At 29.2% G+C, this 12978-nt stretch overlaps 1 protein-coding gene and 1 long non-coding RNA gene across 2 annotated transcripts; one reads left to right on the top strand and one right to left on the bottom strand.

Annotated features, from left to right (window-relative positions):
- Nucleotides 1-3575: 3575 nt before the first annotated feature.
- On the top strand, nucleotides 3576-7384 carry LOC126552477 (uncharacterized). The gene is made up of 2 exons (XM_050207179.1): nucleotides 3576-4024; nucleotides 6698-7384. The coding sequence occupies exons 1-2, from the start codon at nucleotides 3689-3691 to the stop codon at nucleotides 7382-7384; spliced, it is 1023 nt and encodes a 340-aa protein (XP_050063136.1). The 5' UTR covers nucleotides 3576-3688.
- A 1111-nt stretch (nucleotides 7385-8495) lies between these two features.
- LOC126552004 (uncharacterized) lies at nucleotides 8496-11426 on the bottom strand. The gene is made up of 3 exons (XR_007605862.1): nucleotides 11101-11426; nucleotides 8903-9403; nucleotides 8496-8566 (listed from the first exon to the last, which is right to left on the bottom strand). It is a non-coding gene; the product is annotated as an uncharacterized LOC126552004 (long non-coding RNA).
- Between the last annotated feature and the right edge of the window lie 1552 nt (nucleotides 11427-12978).

Genomic DNA, 12978 nt, shown 5'->3' with positions numbered 1-12978 from the left:
AATTGGATCAACATTAAATTCTTTGACTATATGCCTCGGCATTTAATAAAATGCCTGATTTGACTATATGCCTACGACATATATACCAGGGGTGGCCAATGAGAAGACACTCGCGAGCCATCAAATATATTAATAACTATGGAAGAGCCAAAATAAAAAAAAGTGTATGACGAGAGACATGGTTTGGCAATCCCTGATATATGCTGTTCAAGTTAGGACCATACTCAGCTGCCGATGTTTGCAATAGACATGGCATTACTAGGTACACAATAAGTGTTTGGTATTTGACTGTGAAAGTAACAAATTGGTGCTGCCTGATAAAAACCGCTCATCACCTAGTTTATATCTTAACTTGAATGTAGTATAAATAGTTTTTTTTTTATCTTGATTGTCGTAAATTGATTTTAATTTTTCATAAAACAATGCACTGTGTGACATTATATTATATTTTAAAATACAAATAAAAACAATCAAAATTTAAAATATACAAAAAATGTCAATAGGTATACCTCTGTTACAATATTACATGCAATCACGATCACACTACATACGATTTACGTAAACGTAATACACATACTAAACTAAATTATTGTACAATTCAATCGCATGTTCTGTATCTTTTTCCGTAACGTCATATTTTTGTCGTTATAATCGATAAGATTATAATTTGTTCCACGGTACTCAATATAGATAAAGTTCCTACGTTAATTTTCCAAGGTAAAAACCAATGGAACTTTTATTTTTATTTAATAAGAATGTATAGTACTCACTACTCGTACTATAGACTATACTAGGCTATACAATATACTCGTACTATCATTTACGACTATCACATCTAATTAGTTATTACCTGTGTCCTGTATATATTTATGATTTAATTTTTAAAACAATATTAACTAATAATTAACATAAAATTAAACATATTATTTCTTATACCTACGTGTTTTTCATATTAATAAATAATTCATAGTTTTTTTATACATAAAATAGCAATAAACAACTGATAGAAAATATATTTAAATTTTTAAAATAATACAAAATGATTTTTTATTATTTGCCTGGCATGAAATAGGCAATTAGTCAAATGCCTAGTCATTTAATTAAATGACTAGGCATTTAACTAAATGTCTAGGCGGATAGTGAAATTGGATCAACATTAAATTCTTTGACTATATGCCTCGGCATTTAATAAAATGCCTGATTTGACTATATGCCTACGACATATATACCAGGGGTGGCCAATGAGAAGACACTCGCGAGCCATCAAATATATTAATAACTATGGAAGAGCCAAAATAAAAAAAAGTGTATGACGAGAGACATGGTTTGGCAATCCCTGATATATGCTGTTCAAGTTAGGACCATACTCAGCTGCCGATGTTTGCAATAGACATGGCATTACTAGGTACACAATAAGTGTTTGGTATTTGACTGTGAAAGTAACAAATTGGTGCTGCCTGATAAAAACCGCTCATCACCTAGTTTATATCTTAACTTGAATGTAGTATAAATAGTTTTTTTTTTATCTTGATTGTCGTAAATTGATTTTAATTTTTCATAAAACAATGCACTGTGTGACATTATATTATATTTTAAAATACAAATAAAAACAATCAAAATTTAAAATATACAAAAAATGTCAATAGGTATACCTCTGTTACAATATTACATGCAATCACGATCACACTACATACGATTTACGTAAACGTAATACACATACTAAACTAAATTATTGTACAATTCAATCGCATGTTCTGTATCTTTTTCCGTAACGTCATATTTTTGTCGTTATAATCGATAAGATTATAATTTGTTCCACGGTACTCAATATAGATAAAGTTCCTACGTTAATTTTCCAAGGTAAAAACCAATGGAACTTTTATTTTTATTTAATAAGAATGTATAGTACTCACTACTCGTACTATAGACTATACTAGGCTATACAATATACTCGTACTATCATTTACGACTATCACATCTAATTAGTTATTACCTGTGTCCTGTATATATTTATGATTTAATTTTTAAAACAATATTAACTAATAATTAACATAAAATTAAACATATTATTTCTTATACCTACGTGTTTTTCATATTAATAAATAATTCATAGTTTTTTTATACATAAAATAGCAATAAACAACTGATAGAAAATATATTTAAATTTTTAAAATAATACAAAATGATTTTTTATTATTTGCCTGGCATGAAATAGGCAATTAGTCAAATGCCTAGTCATTTAATTAAATGACTAGGCATTTAACTAAATGTCTAGGCGGATAGTGAAATTGGATCAACATTAAATTCTTTGACTATATGCCTCGGCATTTAATAAAATGCCTGATTTGACTATATGCCTACGACATATATACCAGGGGTGGCCAATGAGAAGACACTCGCGAGCCATCAAATATATTAATAACTATGGAAGAGCCAAAATAAAAAAAAGTGTATGACGAGAGACATGGTTTGGCAATCCCTGATATATGCTGTTCAAGTTAGGACCATACTCAGCTGCCGATGTTTGCAATAGACATGGCATTACTAGGTACACAATAAGTGTTTGGTATTTGACTGTGAAAGTAACAAATTGGTGCTGCCTGATAAAAACCGCTCATCACCTAGTTTATATCTTAACTTGAATGTAGTATAAATATTCATTAATTAATTTAAAGTATTATGTTTGTGTTAGTTACATATTGTTAAATGTTAGGTATTATTTAGGTGTTGGAACTAATCTAAAATTAATTTTTAAGTTCATATTCAGATAATGTATATTTTACTACTATTTTAATTTTGTATGTCACTATTATTAGTTTATTAATTGTAAAATTTAATTATTTGTATAATTAAGTTAAGTTTTGTATTAGACTTAAACCTAAGATAACTTTGTAAATTGTTAACTAGTCATATCTAATAAAAATTATTATTATTGTATGTTAAGTTTAAAATAAGTTATTGCATGTGTTAAGGCTTTAATCACAAGATACCGGTCATTTTGTGCTATGACGTATCAATTGTATTTTGTAATATTTATACATATCTACATTGATTATTGTTATATCTATACTCGCTGTAATAATCTTATTGACTATCTTGTCTGTAATTTCCGAGTTCAGTCGTGAATATACTGTCATATGATGAACGCGCTAGTGCGAGTGACTGAAATTATTATAATATTATTATACAACATTAAAGGTGCATTTTATTTCATTTACCAACGTCGTATTTAGTACAGTCCATACCAATTCGAAACATAAGTCCAGCAATCCGGATGAGAAACCTGTCATTGCCATCAAAAAGCAATATACAGTGTACTCATATCTGCGTCTAAGCAGTAATGTAAATGTACCAGTGTTTTCGGGAAATTATAAAAATTGGACATCATTCCACGATATTTTATTAGCCCTTAAGGTGCGTTTACATTGGAGCCCGAACGCGAACGAATGCATGCGAATGGTAACGAACGAACCAATGTAAACGGTCTAGCCGAACACGAACGAATGGGCTCGTTCGCGTTCGGAAGCGTTCGCTCCGAGGGTGGTCTGATCAAAGAAAACCTCCGTTCAGTTTAAACGGCATTCGGCCCGTATTACGATTCGTGACTATAGCGCCCAAACGGTACTTTAATAAAAACGCGTATTTGTTTTTTTATGTCATTTTTTGTGATTTTATTTACTATTATATTATGGAGTGGACTGACGAAGAATGCTTACAATTAATTAACTTATATAAATTAAGACCAATCCTTTGGGATCCTACTGATCCTCAATATAAAATGGTGAAAAAAAAAATAGATTTTTGGACGGAAATAAGCAAGGAACTAAACCTAAATGTAAATGAAGTGAGAAAAAAAATGGACAGCCTTTTAGCTTCTTACCGAAGAGAGAGACAACGTGAAGCCAGTAGTGGACGTTCAGGAGCTGGAACAGACGAGATTTATCGTTCAAAATGGTTTGCATTTGAAGAAATGAAGTTTTTAAATGATAAATTTAAACCACGGATTACCAAAGATACAGTTGATGTGAGTAATTTTATTTTTTTTATTTATAGACTTATAGTACATAAAACTGTGCACAATTTAAGGTGGTTCTTATTAGTAAGGAAAAACATTTTGATATTTTTTTTATAAAATATTTTATAGCTTTATAAAATACTAAATAATTGTATTTTAAAATATGTATTAATAATTTCTAAGCAGGGCCTAAATAAAAAATAAATTAATACTGTTTACCGTTATAAGAAATGTACGTGTTGAACGTTATAAAAATGTTTTGAAACTCTTCTTCTAAGTACTTAAAATTACATATAGTTAGTATAAAATTGAAAACCATAACATTATAATATTATATCTTAAATACATTTCTATTCATTTGTGTATACGTTTAAACGGAACCCAACTGACCTTTTTCTTTGTATACTGGACCCTGATTATTACGGTGCTTATTGTCAACAAAAAAACCGTTTTTTTTTTCGATAGTCAGACAATACTTGATAATGATTACCAAGAAATATTCCGAAATACGTCGGCTTTTTACAACACATCTAAATAATGATAATTATTTTTGTACCTATCTTATATTAGATTCATAAATGTTAAATAAATAAATAAATTCTTTATTTCGTTATTGATAAATATTTAATAAATATATTAACACAATTTATATTTATACTAGTTACTTACAACTTTCTACTAATATTAAAATTATGAGTAAATTCTATGTCAACTATTTCTGATTCTTATGCTAATTTTGATTGCCATGGCACTGCACCAACACTTGAAAAATATTCAGCGAATTCATCTCGAATTTCTTCTGCCGAACGTGATGATCTTCTTCCAACCCTTTCCATAGGAGTGAATGCACTGTTAGTCTGTATTTCTTGTCTCCACGTTCCATCGACAAGGTGCCCTTCAATTTCATGATCAATTAAGTCCGTTGGTGAATAAATATCTCTCGTTGACTTTTCTTTTCTTATAAAATTGTGTAGGTATACACATGCCATTACTATAACCTCAGCCTTCTGAGGTTCAAGTAGCATCGGTTTTCTAAATACTCTAAATACGGCAGATAGAATACCAAAAACATTTTCGAAAACTCGCCGGGCTCTCGACAAACGGTAGTTAAAAATTCTTTTATCTGATCCCTTTTCATGAGAGCCGGGGTAAGGTCTAAGTACGTTCTGTTTTAAAGGAAATGCTTGATCTGCAACAAATACGTATGGCACTGCCTTTTCCCGTCCAATCAATTTTTCTGCTGGTGGAATCTCTAATTTTTGTTCTTCAAGCTGTTTAAAAAAAGATGTATTTCAAAAAACTCCGGCGTCTGAAATTCGGCCCTGACATCCGACATCAGCATATAAAAAAATGTAATCGGCATCAACAACCGCCATTAACACTATACTGAAAGTTGATTTATAATTGAAAAAATCACTTCCACTACCAATTGGTGCTTGTAGTTGTACATGTTTCCCATCAATTGCACCAATGCAATGGGGAAAATTCCAAACGTATTCATATTTTTTTGCAACGTTTAACCACTCTTCTTGGGTATTAGGTATCTAAAATCGACAAAAATATTTAACATCTTATTATTATTTGCTTATACAAAACATTTTAAATCTACAGACTTTAGCTATAAAAATGTAATGTTTTATCATACATTTTTATTTATTAACTACCTAAAAATAATTTGCAAGTATTCGCGATATGTTGATAAATTTTGTCAAAATTTGATCTGTATATACATATTACTTAATTTTTACTTAAATATACTAATATTTTTCAACTGCTATTACAATAACTTATGAGAAACGTTGTATTATATTTTAAAGATTTTTTGGTCGGCCAAAAAATTTTTATCGTTATTTAAAAAAAAAATACTTAGAAAATTGAAAATTTCTATTGTCTATAAATAGCTCAAAAAAATCAAAATACTTTGAAAATATAATTGTGTATAGAAAACGCTAATATAAACATTTTTTTTTTTGTTTTTCTCGATTTTTTTAAAAACTGTTGGAAAATGTTTACTTTTAACCTTTAAAATGCACCAAGGATATCCACTTTGCCCTCGGAAACCATCCCCAAAGTTTGAAATTGAAGCATTATTTCGACTAGTTATGCTGTACACAGACAAAAAAAAAAAAAACTGATTCTGTTCAGAATCTAAAATATGTAATAAGAAAAATTTTAAATTATTTTAACGTGTAAAAATAAAATAAAAGATATATATATTTTCATAACCATGCGAACGCAAGTACTGACATAGTTAAAAAATATTTGTCCACTACTACGCTTGTCTAAACTTTAAATACGTATAATTCATAAATTACTCGTCCTTAATTCGATTTTTATGTATCAAAATGCTCAGAAAATTATTCTGCTTTGGAATATGAAATTAAAACTATGTTGTCGTTCAAAAAAGAAAAAAACTTAAAAAAATATAAGGAAAAAAAATATTTAAATAAATATTTTTTTAATAAAAACGTTGTTTTTCAACAACTTGAAAGTTGAAACTATATGTAAAAAATATTATAAAATATATTTTGTTTTCAAAAAAAAAAACTTTTTGAAATAACGAGTATTTTATGATAAAAGAATCATAAAATATGATAAAATAAACATTCGATTAAGATTCAAGAATTATTCGTTTTTTTCGCCGAAAAAATGTTGCATAATATTTATAATTTCTTATTGTAGCCGATTGTCACGCATATAGAACATGATAAATCATGTGAAGACGTTATTGAAATCGAATCTATTGTGGAAGATAAATATAGTGAATATGACACAAATGAAGAGCAACCTCAAAAAGAAAAAGTTTTTGTTTCACCACAAAAACCAAAGGGATTAAAAAGAAAAAAAAATCAGGAAGACCCTACGATAACCGAAACATATAAATTAATAAAAGAAATTTCCAATAAAAGGCAAACACCTAAAGTGAAGAATGATAGTATTGTTTTTGGTGAGTATGTTGCCAGTAAACTGGAGTTATTTGATCAACGTACAAAAACAATGCTTCAACATCAAATAAGTAGTCTTATTTGCACTACTGAAATAAACTATATTCATAATAATCCTGGTAACCAAAATTTTCAATTTAATATTAATAATCAACCTTCAGCCAGTTCAGCCAATTCAATGTCATTTTCATCTCCACTGTCATCACCAACTGCATCATCTATTCACTCTATGTGTTCCACTCCACCTCAGTCACCATATTACCCTTCTATAGTGCAACAGCCTTCTTATCATATGTCTAACTTCCAACGTACATACGAGTATCAATATCAGCAAACACCGCCTATTAACTACAACACATCAGCTAATGTCAATACATCAGAAACTATCCCAATTGATGACCTAACTACTATGTCAAATTTATAATACAGTTTGGTCTGAAAATTTAAAATTAATTTTTTTTTTTTTATTATGTTTTTTAGCTTATACTTATAATGAGTTTATTACACTGTTATATTATTAGAAAAGATATGTTGTTATTTTAAAAAAGAGATATTTTAATTTTGATTTTTTAATTTTTAATAATATTGTTATATGGATTATATTTATGTTTATTACAATATTATATTATTAGAAAGGATATATTGTTATTTGAAAAAAGAGATATTTTAATTTTGATTTTTTAATTTTTTATAATATTGTTATATGGTTTATACATGATACTTATAAGTTTATTACAATGTAAGTATGTAAGCATATATTTATTTTTTATTTTATAATTATAATATATTTAAAAAAATTACCTGTATGTAGTCTTGTAGAACTTCAATTATGGCCGTACAGACCTCTGGTATAATGTGTGAAATCGATGATTTCGAAATTTTAAAAAACAATGACAAATTCGCAAATGAATCTCCTGTCGCCAAATACCTTAATGTCAAAGCGAGTCTTTCATTACAGGGTATAGCTTTTTGAAAATTTGTATCTTCTTTTCGAATTTTAGGTTCAACTAATGTCAGTAATTGGTTAAATGTTTCATATGACATTCTACAGCAATTTTTAAAATGATCACCGCCATCTTTTTGTAAATCGCTTAGTAACATTCCATTACTTAAACCTCTATTACTATATAACGATGTCATCCACCAGCGACGTTTTCTTTTTGTCTTCGATTTTTTTTTTATCAATGCTTTCATGAGTACAAAACTTGAAGCAGCTAATAACAAATCATCTTCTTCGCTTGATGACATTTTAATTATAAAAATTCAAATATTTAAATTGAACACAAATCTTTTACTAAAATTTTTTAAAAAATTCAAATTTTCAACAGTCTTTACTAGACAGCAGCTTGGTCGATACTGAATGTATATTTTTTTTTTGGTATTTAGGAACGAATATTTTTGTGAGAGCGAAGACCAGCGAATGCGAACGAGCGAACAATGTAAACGGTTGTGGCCGAATATCTAGCGAATATGCGTTCGTATTCGTTTACTAGCATTCGTTCGTGTTCGGGCTCCATTTAAACGCACCTTTCGTATCGGCCACAACCGTTTACATTGTTCGCTCGTTCACGTTCGCTAGTCTTCGCTCCTACAAAAATATTCGTTCCTAAATACAATTTTGGTATTAATACACATTTAGTATCGACCAAGCTGCTGTCGAGTTAGGACTGTAGTTGCAAAGTTGAATTTTTTTAAAAATTTTAGTAAATGTTAAAGATTTTTAGCCTCAATATATTTATGTTTAATTTAAATATTTGAATTTTTGTGATTAAAATTTCATCAAGTGAAGAAGATGATTTTTTATTAGCTGTTTCAAGTTTTGTGCTCATGAAAGCGTTAATAAAAAAAAAAAAAATCTAAGACAAAAAAAAACGTCAATGGTGGATGACATCGTTGTATAGAAATAGAGAATTATATAGTGGAATGTTACTAAGTGACTTACAAAAAGAAGGTGGTGATCATTTTTTTTTTCATATTTAAGTACTCCATAAAGGATTTGTCCACATCAGTATTTCCTCTCTTCTGAAATTTTCCTTTCCTTGAAGTTAAAGGTATTTTACATGTATCACTTAACGATTTTTCATTAGAAACATTGTCTTGTTGTACTTGTATTGGACATGAAGGTAGTTAGGTAGGACAGTTGGGTGATAACAGATCATTATCTACGTATGATAGTTAAAAATCTTCATATTCTTCGTCATTATCTATTTCGTTTTGTGTCTGATCTGCAGAATCTTGTGCTAGCTCAGTTGGACTTTGTTGAGGGAAATCAGATAAATTTCCAACTGGTGTACCCATGCTCTTATGAATGGAAGCACAAATTGCATGAATTCTGTCAAATAATAAGGTTTTTTATTTTTAAAACTGGAACCTTTTGCAGGGGGTTTCATATGACGGACAAATACGGAACGGAGGTTCTTCCATTTTTCTTTACACTCGTTTACTATAAAATATCAATAATAATTAATATTTAAATAATACAAAGTCTAAAATAATTGACGTTGAGTTTTAATTATTCAGACACTACCGTATTGCTGGATGATAAGAATTAAAATGTAATAAATTGTTTGCAGGTACTTAGCAACAGGATCTACTTTTGTATCGCTTGCATTATACTTTGCTAAAGGAGTAAGTACAGTTATATACATAATACGTGAAATGACAAAATTGATCTGGGAATTATTGAAAGATTCTTATATGCCTACAGTCTACACCAACTGAAGAAAACTGGAAATTAATAGCTCAACGTTTCTATTCACTCTGGAATTTACCAAACTGTTTGGGAGCATTGGATGGTAAGCACATATGAATCGATAAATTACCAGGCAGTGGATCAAGTAATTTTAACTATAAAATGTATCATTCGATAGTATTATTGGCATGTAGTGATGCAGATGGTTTTTTTACTACTATCGAAACTGGTTATGCTGGTAGAAATTGTGATGGCGGAATATTTCGAGCATCAACAATTAAGAAGTGGATTACAACTAGAAGATTAAATATACCATTCCCTTCAAAATTATTAGATGATTTAAATGATTAATATTTTCCTTTCTACTTTGTCGGCGATGAAGCCTTTCCATTGACACCATATTTGTTGCGACCATACCCACAGAGAAATCTTAATAATGTCAAAAGAATTTTTAACTACTGACTAAGCCGAGTTAGGAAAACTGTAGAATGTGTTTTCGGAATGATGACCGAAAAGTTTCAAGTTTTAAGCAGTGCAATTCGCACCCGTAATACAGAAAGAGTGACTGATATTATAAAATCTGTGTGCATTCTTCACAATTTCATTCGCAAAAAAGGAGTTAAATATACACCATATGAACAAGTTGAAAACACTCAAGATAACATCGATAGTACAACGGTATTACCAATTCAAGACCTTGTGTTACGTGATAGCGCTTCCGCTAATGAAGTTAGAAATTATTTAGCAAATTACTTTTTCACTTCCCGAGCCTCTATTCCATGCTAATGGAACTATTGTGTTTAAACTTTAAACTATAATAAATTACCTGTTTAAGTATTAAAATGTGTTGAATAACTATATTCATAATTTTCTATTTAATAATAAACAAAAATATTTGAAATTGTTTATTTTATTATTAAAGTTATTTTTTTTTTTGTATTTACACTTAAAAAAAAGAGTATTATTTATAATATAGTTATAGTATCTTGTGTACAGTACCGTTATCTAATGTAGACGTGTATTTATAAATTATAACCACTAGAAAATCCAATATATTTCGATATTCGTCGATAACTTTACTTTATCGATGTACATTATCATGGGTTATTTACGATCGAAATTTATGCAAATATCAAAAAATGCAATTAATGCGCATTTTTATTGAAATATGCAAAAATAAGCAAACAAATGACCCAAATAATCTATACATTATGAAACGTCGACATTTATAATCAAAATTATTATTATAATTAAGTGAATTGTAGAAGAATATGAATTTTCGTATAAATTCGGGCCCCAATCATAATAATAAATTAAATATAAGTACATAAATATATATACAAATTATAATTAATAAATAATTATAAATAATACATTATTTATAGCCACCTACTCAGAACCAATTATTATAGGTACATATTATTTTGATAATACTCGAATATCCTAACCTGTGAGCTTAACTTCTATGGCTACTTCACTCCAAGCTTTTTCCGTTAAATTTCTTCTGGAGAGATTTTTAACGTATAATTATATAGCTTGGGATGCTTTTCTATTAGTTGCACAAATTTTATATTAAAATTCTTAACCATGTTATACTATTTTACTATTTTACTATTTCACGAAATAAAAATTACCTAGCAACTAGATCAACCAAAGTGGCGTGGAGACCGGCATGTCTAGTCTGCCAGTTGACTAATCGCGTCAGTTCATCAGTCGCGGCGACTTAAGTAGCACCGTCTGAACGTCGCCATTCAAATACACATGCGCAGTTGCCTAGTCGCCCAGTCTCCTAGTACCTAGGTGATCGCAGTTTTTTTTTAGTATCTCCGTGTGAGGTAGGCCATATGATAAGAAAGCTGCTGCACTATAGAAGGGTAATATGGTGACTGGGGTGGAGTGGAAGACATTGAGTGAATAGATGATGCAGTTGGTGGTGACAGTGGAGATGAAAATGATATTGAGTTGGCTGAACTGGCTGAAGCTTGATGATTAATATTAAATTGAAAATTTTGGTTGCCAGGATTATTAAGAATATAGTTATTTTCAGTATTGCAAATAAGACTACTTATTTGATGCTAAATCATTGTTTTTGTGCGTTGATCAAATAACTCCAGTTACTGGCAACATACTCGCCGAAAATAATACTATCATTTTTTACTTTAGGTGTTTGCCTTTTATTGGAAATTTCTTTAATTAATTTATATGTTTCGGTTATCCTAGAGCCTTCCTGAATTTTTTTTTTAATCCCTTTGGTTTTTGTGGTTAAAACCTAACTCACTTGCTCACTTTTATAATTTCAGAACATCGGGTAATATTTCATTATTTTCTCCAGAAAATATTATGGAAAATGACGAAGCAGAAAAAGTATTACTAGATTTTGGAATTACAGCTGAAAACGCCGATACTTCGAATTTGTTTGAAAAAAATGATGCACCATTGAACGAACCATCGCCAACATCGATGTTGGAAAAAAAAAATATTAACAGAAAAAATACCAATTCGCCTTCTTTATTCCAACAGCAACTTTTAAAAATTTTGGATAAATCTCAAAATAAAAACGAGGATGGTGATGAAGACAAACATTTTCTTCTGTCATTATTACCGGTAATGAAGGCAATTGATAACGCCAGTAAAATAGATGCTAGGATTGAACTGATGCAGGTCGTTCAAAAATATTCTAAAAAACGTTCAGTCGAATCAGTTTCACCTTATTGTCTACCCCTTCAACCAATTCAGTATTCGTCATCTATTTCAGAATTGAATACAACAAACGAGTATACTTTGCAAGCTCCCGATAATGTAATTCCCAGATTGGGTTACAACTGACAACCTGACTATTAGGTCAATATTAAATATTATTTAATAATAAATTTTATTCTAATTTTTTTTTTAATATTAAAAGCATACATGACAATATTTCTTTGTTTCAATATAATGCTTGGTATTTACCATTTATTTAATTTGCATACAAGTATATAAAGTATTTAATTTTGATTTTATTGGAGAAGCCATAACAAGAAAATAATAAACTTATTTATTCAAATAAAAAATTAGCACTTACTTTAATGTAATCGATAACCTTTCCACTGCCGGTATTGTATCTCCTTTGATATTTTTCTCTTTTTTTAAGTCACTTTTTACAATATTTAAAAGTTCATCAAATGTTTTTACAGACATTTTGTAATAACTAAAAAAATTTTCTGGAAATCGTCGTAAGTCTTCGTATAATATATTGAATTGGCCTTTTTTTTCCAATAGGGATGTATCGCAAACCTCCTGTTTAAATATTTCTCTCCTTCTTCTTCCAATGCCTCATTTATGGCAAT

This window comes from Aphis gossypii, chromosome X, assembly GCF_020184175.1.
Source record: "Aphis gossypii isolate Hap1 chromosome X, ASM2018417v2, whole genome shotgun sequence".
Classification (NCBI taxonomy): domain Eukaryota; kingdom Metazoa; phylum Arthropoda; class Insecta; order Hemiptera; family Aphididae; genus Aphis; species Aphis gossypii.
Note: the sequence above shows the minus strand (reverse complement) of the source record. Positions and strands in the feature narration are given on the sequence as shown.

Coding starts and splice junctions, on each gene's coding strand:
- LOC126552477 (XM_050207179.1), top strand. CDS start 3,689: ATGGAGTGGACTGACGAAGAATGCTTACAATTAATTAACTTATATAAA. Junction 4,025..6,697: donor TTACCAAAGATACAGTTGAT/GTGAGTAATTTT, acceptor TTCTTATTGTAG/CCGATTGTCACGCATATAGA.